The 8,981-nt window shown below is 43.1% G+C and overlaps 1 protein-coding gene across 4 annotated transcripts in view; it reads right to left on the bottom strand.

Moving 5' to 3' along the window:
- Positions 1 to 8,981, bottom strand: part of mllt3 (MLLT3 super elongation complex subunit) — a 52,372-nt gene that overhangs the window by 24,837 nt on the left and 18,554 nt on the right. For all 4 annotated transcript variants that reach the window (XM_034901414.1, XM_034901416.1, XM_034901417.1 and 1 more), the window contains exons 3-4: positions 2,036 to 2,118; positions 1,210 to 1,353 (exon numbers count right to left, since the gene is read on the bottom strand). In XM_034901414.1, coding sequence (XP_034757305.1) covers positions 1,210 to 1,353; positions 2,036 to 2,118 — 227 coding nt within the window. The remainder of the gene's footprint in view (positions 1 to 1,209; positions 1,354 to 2,035; positions 2,119 to 8,981) is intronic.

Below are 8,981 nucleotides of genomic sequence, written 5' to 3'. Positions count from 1 at the left end.
CTTTATATAGACCTTAGTGGTCCCCAAATACTGTATCTGAAGTCTCTTTTATATAGACCTTAGTGGTCCCTAATACTGGATCTGAAGTCTCTTTCCCAAAATTCAGCTTTGGTGCAGAATTACAGCGACTAGAGCCAGTCCCACAATGAGCTTGTATAATGAGCTTCAGGTCTGCCCGAGTGCAGATGCTTCTTATTATCCCCACAGGCCTTTTAACATTCTTGGCTTCCACGGCGTTTCTCCTCCAAGCTGAGAACAACTGTCCCTGGTTTTGCATCTTTAAAAGGACAAATGTAGCGCTCTTTTTACGTCCTCAGTAGGAACCAATGGACTGAGAGCCACCGGGAAGTCAGAAATAACTGAGAGATGGACTAACATTGTTGTAGGACGGTCCCCAATTCATTATTTTGTGCCTGCGCTGCACTCCCTTAGTTTTGTGGTTAGGTCACTTTGAGACAAGACTGTAAAGTTTACATCCTGTCTGCATTGCTCTGTGTACAAAGACACATCTTAAAAAACAAAGCCTGAGTCTTATCGACTCAGGCTCAAATCATGGAGTACTCGAGTCCTGGACTCGGACTCAAGTCTATTCTCGAGAATCTATTCTCTGGACTATAATCAGATGTAACCCTTGTATTGTCTCGTATCCCTTGGGTCAAATTGACCTGTGACTTATTTGAGGTTTTAAGTAAGTAAACGCCTTTGGCATTTGTAACAGTTGTGTCATTTTTGTTTAATGTAGACCCTCTTGTATGAGTATATCAGCTCTTAAAAAGGTGCGAGAGTAGAGAGCTGTAGGCAGTCTTGGAATTCAACACAGACTCAACCTTGACGACTCGACTTGATCACTGGGGACTCAAGACTCGACTCAGACTCATGCTCAGGTAATGGTGACTCGACTCAGTCTTCTTTGGTGAATCAGACTCAAACACTAAGGGCTCGAGACTCGACCGTTGGTGACTCGACTGTAAAACTGCTAGACACCAGGCCTCAGTTACATATTTACTGGTCTAGATCTACTGTGGCTGAAGAAAGGCAGGTTGGGTGTGTAGAACTTTACATGTGTCATTGTGTAGAGTGTTCGTAATGACACAGCACTGCTTCATCGAACTCCATCAACTTTCCCTGGAAAAATAGAGATGGAGGTTTTTCCTCCTAAGCGGGCTGCAGAAGTAGTTTCTGTATAGAACTAAGAAATGTCTCTCCTACCCCTCCGGCTTTCAGTAGCTTCCTACGAAACTCCTCCGTTGGGTTGTTGAAGGTGAGCTTCTCACAGCGAAGATGATTGACCGGTGGGTGGCCCTCCAGGTGGAGGAACAGGTCGTAATCAAAGCGAACTTTCTTCGGTTCTTCCTGGGAGAGAAAAAAGAGAACAGTCACAATCCGTCTATCAGGACTAAACCACAACTATGTCCTTTAATCAACACCACTACACTGCGTCACTTGAACACTGCACTTGGATCCCAACTCCAAAGTGTTAAAAGAGCATTAGTAACTTCTTCTGGTTCTCCACAATGATTGAAATTAGTAGGTAGACAGTTGGGCGGTGTCCTGAACAAACCCGATGTGTTTAAGTAGTTTATCTAACTGTGTTTTTTTTTTTTTGCTGCCTCCATCCTCCCTCCTTCTTTAGAAACTAAATGTGTCTTCTGACAAACAGCCAAATGTTGAGAATCAAACTACCTTCTACTTTCTGTGTGTGTGTGTGTGTGTGTGTGTGTCGCGTTAAGTCAAAGCAGTTTCCTGCTATGACGATCAGCCTGTCTAAATCTTCACTAAATCTGCAATGCAAAAAGGAGGACGGGGCACCGCGGCCGGTTTGAGCCGAGCCGAGTCGAGTGTTACAGATTCCATGTAATGTAAAAACGCCCTAGATTTATAAATATACCCAAAAGCAAAAAACTACATTGAAAAACTACAGCAAACATGTGTCAAACCAAAACACACCTGGTGGAACAAGCAGATTAAGAACTAGAACAAGACTTAAAATGAATCCAGTGTTAAAGATGCTGGTGAGTAAAGTTGTTAAATGTACCTTATTTCTGAAGTAAACTTCAATGGGCAAGATGAAGCCGGCGTATCCAGACTCCTCCACTTTGTACGGTGGATCCTTGCACACTGAAATTAAAGAGACGTTTTCCATTAGAAACCATCAACCTTCAAAAAGAGACCGTTTAAATTCATTTAGTACTGTAAAATTCAAAGCAGCTGCTTCCATTCGATCACCTGGGTGATCTTAACCATTATTACAATTATCACATTTTCTCATTATTCTGGACACAAAGATTAGGTGAAGAAGTGTGTGAAAATACATGTGACTGTTGCTTTTGCTTCTCAGTCTCAACACTAAATGAACTGAGCCACTAAACCTGCATCTCCGTTCTCTTGAGATCTCATTAACGCCCATTTCCAATGTGATAGCAAGAACAAGAACTGGGGCTTAAATTGGGACCAGGGCCTTTAAATCTTGTGGATCCACCCAGCTTATGACAAGGTGAAGACCCTTCCCCTCAGTCTCATGGGCCTTTAAAAGACAAACAAAGTCTACTGGAGCGCAGGTGTTCTTCCCTGGAGGTGTGTGTTTGTCAGCCTGACTCCCAGAGGACGCTGCAGAAAAGTGCCAATTAAGTCCATGTACATGGAGACCGGACTGTGTTTACTGGAAGAACAGATAAAAGCAGGTCTTAGCTTTGCTTCATCATTGCTTAATGCCCCTCTGCATCAATGGAGGATATTTAAGATGTCACAAGTCGATAGCAACCGGAGTGAAATGTAAACATTAAGCAGGCTGAGTTGAAAAAGTCTTTCCAGTGAGCAGAAATCTTATTTTAATAATGCCAAACACAAGGCTCTTTTTTTTTTAAATGAAAAAAAATGGCATTGCACCTTCAAAATATACTCTGGCGCCATTGGCCCATTACTACTGCACTGCTGTATCCCCATGCTGATATCAGCCGACAATAGCTGGATCATATATGGGCTCCTTTCAATTCACTTCCATATACACGTTAAATATTGGAATATAATTCCTGTTCAATTTTTAACAAATTCCTGTTTTATGTACGTTTTTAGAATTTTGGTACCGGCTTGGTACCCAAGTACCGGTTCTCGTGACATCCTAAATCAAGACGGCTGTCACTCCCGGATGTGATTCGCGCATGCTCAGATTTTAACGATTTACAGCATAATGTGTCATTATGTCAATTTGTGAAATCCATAAAATCTCATAACAAACAATAACAGAAGATGGAGATCATTTCAGAAACGTTGTAGCTATCTATGATTGTTTGAAGGTTAACGTTCAAAAACGCAAAAACGCCCTTCCGCTGACAGCCTTTGTTATGTTTGACGCTAACTTGTAGCCAGCTGTGAACCAACTTCGTTAAGTAGTTGCAAGTAGTCCATTTTTACTGGGTTGACATTACAGAAGTATGATAAGCTGTTTTGCTCTTGGATTTATTTGATGCATCCGAGTTCACATGTTGCTAAAATTGCACTTTTTGTGTAAGCAACAAAAGTCAACCCTACAATATCGCCACAGTATCGATGTTGAGGTATTTGGTCAAAAATAAAATCCCCCAAATCACACAAAAATATCGGAAAATTTCATTTTCATCATATCGCCCAGCTCTACATGCGACAGATAACTTTGCTTCCAGTGATGCACGAGACCTCAGGACTACCCGGAGGCATCTCAGCACCGACTGAGCAGGCTGGGGCACCCATCTAGTCAACACTGGCCCCGCCCCTTCAGGGAGCAGCCGTGATTGATGGCTCGGCTGACAGCCCTGAGGTCGCCCTCAGCGCCGGGGCCGGGCCATCCAAAACCCAATACCACTGAGAAAATATTATGGGTTAGAGTTAATTGTGCAAGTGGGTCAGGTTCAATTACAGCCAGCTAAAAGAGCCCATTCACCACCACACCTTTATATACACCGGACAGAAACAATCACACACTCAGACAAAACACTGAAGCAAAACAATTTGGGACATGAACAATTTATCACAAATTATTGTTTTTAATTTACACCGCCGAACGGCATGCTGGGTGACATGATAGCTGCTAGTTAGCCAGGTAGCAGAAGCGTCTGTTAACCCTCTCTACCAAGATGATGTGTGGTAGGCGTCTAGCATCAGGCTGCCGTGCATCACCCAGGTGGTGTTAGAGAGTAGTCCTCGCGCATCGGATCGCATCGGATCGCAATGCTCACATCGGATTGAATAATGTTTTTTATATTTTTTATTTGCTCTCCCACTGCTAGAGTAGCAACAGAAATAATATGCTAAAGCAATGACAGTTTATGGAAAGCACGAGTGTGATTATGGTCAGATCTCATGTCTGAGCGATGAGGAAGTGATATTGATAGATGTCCACATTTACAGCATCGGCTTTCCTTCCTGTTTTAGCATAGAACTGCTGAGCTCATTGTGTACCAGGTGTGAGGCGCTGTGAGAAACCACTTAGGTGCTGCATGTTTCTCACGTCTTAAAAGGTAGCAGCTCCCTCACCTGAAAACAAATAAAAAAAGTCTAAAAATTAAGCAATACCACTTCCAAACTCTTAAGGGGTGTAACTCGAAATGAATAGAATCTTTCGCTTTCCAGAGATGTCAAGTGACAGGTCAAGTTATGGTTAAAATGTGAGAAAATGCCCGTAGCTTTATGGAAACACAAGAGATAGCCAGCTAATGTTAATGGGTAGTAAGTGCAGCGTCTTGGCTGGGGTTCAGTAGTTCAGGTTAAAAAGGTCACCGTTATCTTAAGGAGTGTCTGAGAGGCCGAGACGCACAAAACAAACACTGACCTGTGACAGAAAACCTGCCAGTAGTCCCGGAGGCTTTGAAAGATGGACAGCGCTGTGTCGTTCATTAACACGGCCTTGGTTTAAACCAAGATGCCAATCACAGAACAATGCCAGTCACTATGGGTTTGCCCTTTCCTAACAGACTGGTTTGTAATGAGGCCGGGCTAGACGACAGGCCTGACCATAAAACAGAAGACAAGACAAGACAATTAGGAATTCTTTAGTGAGGCTCGTGGCTCAAATATAAGCGCTTTCTAGTCGCTGATTCATCTTAGCATCAGTCGTCCAACAAATTTAGAAGTTTCTCTGTATATGCAGCCTGGAAAACGAACAAGAATGGTTACCTAATAATTGAAATGAATATTTATATCTATATAAAAATATAAAATGTATATTTGAAAACAAACCACACGTGTGCACGGCACCTGCTGCACTCTTATCATGCACTGTCAGAGTTGGGTAAAGACAGTGGGTTGTTCTCTAAATCAGCAGGTGGGTGAGAGAACCAGAAAAAAAGATTGAATTTAAAGAGTGACAAGACACACGCCTCATCTAGAGAGCGCTAAATGGGAAATCCTGAAACTACCATATCAGCACAGCACACTATAGGACCGCTAGATTTCTTCTTATGAAATTGGAACCTCCCAGGACAAAGCTCCTTACGATGGGAGATTGGGCTTTCTGCTCGGCTGCCCACCCGAGGACACCACAGTCCTCTCCCTGCCCACCCGAGGACACCACAGTCCTCTCCCTGCCCACCTGAGGACGCCACAGTCCTCTCCCTGCCCACCTGAGGACACCACAGTCCTCTCCCTGCCCACCTGAGGACACCACAGTCTGTGGATGCTTTTGCAGCAATCTTAAAAAAAAGGAAAAAAAAGGCTGCTAAATCCTGGAGGGACTGATTAATCAGCTAACAATAAGACCCTAGCACACAAACAGGGTCCAGATTAAGCTGCCAGACTAAAGCGCACAAAGCAAGAAACATTCAAGTGTGTGTTGTAAGCCATCTCACTAGATAAGTGACCCAACAGGTGGCAAGTCTGGGGCAGTAAAAGGTTGGAAATAACGTACCAGGATATAGGCAGAGTTGTCTTTCCATCCCACAGCACCCAAACCAGCAGCAAGTAAAGCATGGGAAAATGTACATAAACAACACCATATGCATCCGAGACTACAACCACATAGGTGTGAAGCTGCACCCACCTCGAGGGACCAAAACCAGATCAGAGAATTAGAAGAGTGGCGTGAGGGATGGGGGTGGGGTGAAAAGCCTGGGGATGCTCCTGATCGCAGGATCCAGACAACAGCACACACAGGGAGACCAGGTGCTACCAACCCAGACCTCCCTTGAGAACCATTATGTGTTTGTGTTCCGACATTTGATCTTCTCAAGGGCTCTTTGATATAGTCACCCATCTTACAAGATCCAACTGTGCAGCTATTGATACATATCACTCCTACTATTAGAAATGGCCATACTAATGGTGCTTGGTAGTGGGAAGGGCCAATATTGAAAAATTCCTATATTATAGTATGTGTGACTTAATGTTACAATATGGATATGCATGTTGAGACACAATAAATCTTATTGAAAATAGTAAAACATTGTCAATAGGGATTCAATAAATACCAATACAGATACCGCTTATAAAAACAGATACGTATCGAATCAGAATCAGCTTTATTTGCCAGGTATGAGGACACATACAAGGAATTTTTCTTTGGAGCATTGTTGCTCACATTGTGCTTACACATACAATATATATATATATATATATATATATATATATATACAGTATATACACATATATACATATACATATACACACACACACACACACACATATATACATACTCTAAACAGAAACAATAAAGAGGCATGAGTGCATCAATACTGCTATGTAGAATTTGTCATCAGAACAGCTCACACACACAGAAAGACACACACACACACACACACGAGTCTGTTACTTGTTGTGTAAATAATAACAATCGTTTGACTGGGAGCTTATCGGTACTGACCAGTCCGGAACCGGTACCAGTTAAGTACCACTTCTCGATATCCAGAACTATTAGTCAATGGATAGCATAAAAGACCAGGGGTGTGTGTGGCTAATCCAGCTTTCTGATACTGAGATTTTGAGGCAGAAACCAATAGGCTGAAGAGGTTTGAGAGGATGAAAATCCCTTGACACGCAGTTGCTTGCTGTACAGGCCAGTCATTACAAACTCATGCTGTGCAGTCAAACATTGCTCACACCCTTAGAATTCTATTTTCAGTCCTAGCAGAGATCTCAAAGCTTCTAACGATACCAATAAATGTGTATAAAATGATGAACAAGAGGTCTATATTTCCATCTGAATGAAAAGTGCAGCTAGCCTAAATGTGTCTATATTTCTTTTTAATTAAACTACTGATGTACAGGAAACAACTTAATGACTGTGAATGAGCATTGGCAGTTTCTGTTTTTATTTATCGTTTCCCTACCCTGCGTCCTCTGGTAACAGCTGACAGTAGATGGACGTTTTCACAGCGCTGTGCTCCCAAAAACTAAAGAGACAACATCAATCCCAGAGGGAAAGCCCTCCGTCTCCCTGGGACTCAGCCAATCCTACGCCGTGTGTGCGCAGCTGGTGTCGCCAGTTAAAACCTACATTCTGCTAACGGCCCGCTACGTTACGTGTTCATTGTAGCAGCACAGCCCCCCCCCCCCCCCAACAACTTTATACCACCCCGCTGGAACAAAATCCTAGGGAAACATTGCAGAGAGAGAGCAGCTCACAACGCTCACACAATCATTTGTTTTTACAAGGTACACAATAGTTACATAACAGCCCATATGCACATGTTTTATCAAAATGGTACAGTCACAACTAAAGTTAGTTTGGGGGAGGGAAAAAAGGGAGCGCATGGATGCTCCAACACACCAAGCTCCAGCTCTTGTGTGTGGAGGTGCTGCTGTAAACAAAAGACAAATGTTTTATGGCAGAGGCGAGAGAGAAAGGGTGAGAGACAGCCATATAAACCAGGCTTCAATAAACCACTTCCTCCAACCTCCTTTCATTGACTCAACCCAGGGAGCACCGGCATTTACAGCTCAGTTCCTGCTATTTGGTGGTGGTGGTGGTGGTGGTGGTGGTGGCTGGCCCGTCTATCTGCACCAACCCCTCCACTCCTCCCCTGACCTCCTCCCCCCTCCCCCCCCTCCTTTGATGCCAGCAGCAGCCAGCCTGCAGCTTTCATGGTTCCTGCTTTCTTTGTGTTGCATCTGTACAAGTAGGCATGTTTCTGAGGAGTCGGAAAACAATTACTGGCAAATTCCTGCAGCTCTTTGATTTCTGCCACACACTGGACGAGGGGCACATGGACCCTTTCCACAAGTTGTGGGGTCTTGTATCCAAAAATGCTGCAAATACAACCTTAGGATTAATCGCTTATGTACACATCCACTCAGAAACTGCAGCAAGTCATAGAGTGATCTCAGAGCAGTCTCAAACTTCACACAAACTGGATGTGTTATGTGGGTAGTTTCCAGTATTTATTGTAAAACTGGTCCTTGACCTCCTGAAGTAGATGTTGCAGCATTTCTGCTGATCCTGTACCAGCATTTTGTGAAAAAGTCCCGGTGCTTCTGTCCCCATTGTGTGTTATAATTGATATTTGTCAAGCATTTAAAACAATTAAAAACAAACAAAATCAATCACAGTCACACATTGTGTGCAAACTGCAGTTAAGTGTTAAAAGAAAATGGTTTCTTTTCAGCAAACAATATAAATAACTAATTAGCTCTTGAAAGAAAAATGCAAAATCCCAAAATTCTCCTCATCACAGCTTTACCTCACACTACAACAGACAACAATCACTAGGGTTGGGTACCAAACTTGGTACTTTTAAGGCTGTCGACCATTAACGTTTTACGTTCAATCAATCGGGCAAATAGAGGTACGTGACAGAACATCTGTGTGAGAGAGAAGAGTAAATACACACTGACAGCTGGACAGATTCAAATCGGAGAATACGTGGTGCGGGAGACGTGTGTTTCTGATACGCTTGCAGACTTTTAGTTACATTCTAAAATTGCCTTCTGGATAGATTTCGGGCGTTTCTCAATATGTGTTCTTCTATGGACTTGTGTTCTTGTGTTCTTGTGAAACGTCATGTTTGGTGGCCAAA

The sequence above is a fragment of the Etheostoma cragini genome, chromosome 19 (assembly GCF_013103735.1).
Source record: "Etheostoma cragini isolate CJK2018 chromosome 19, CSU_Ecrag_1.0, whole genome shotgun sequence".
Lineage (NCBI taxonomy): Eukaryota > Metazoa > Chordata > Actinopteri > Perciformes > Percidae > Etheostoma > Etheostoma cragini.
This window is presented reverse-complemented; position numbering and strand designations above follow the sequence as displayed.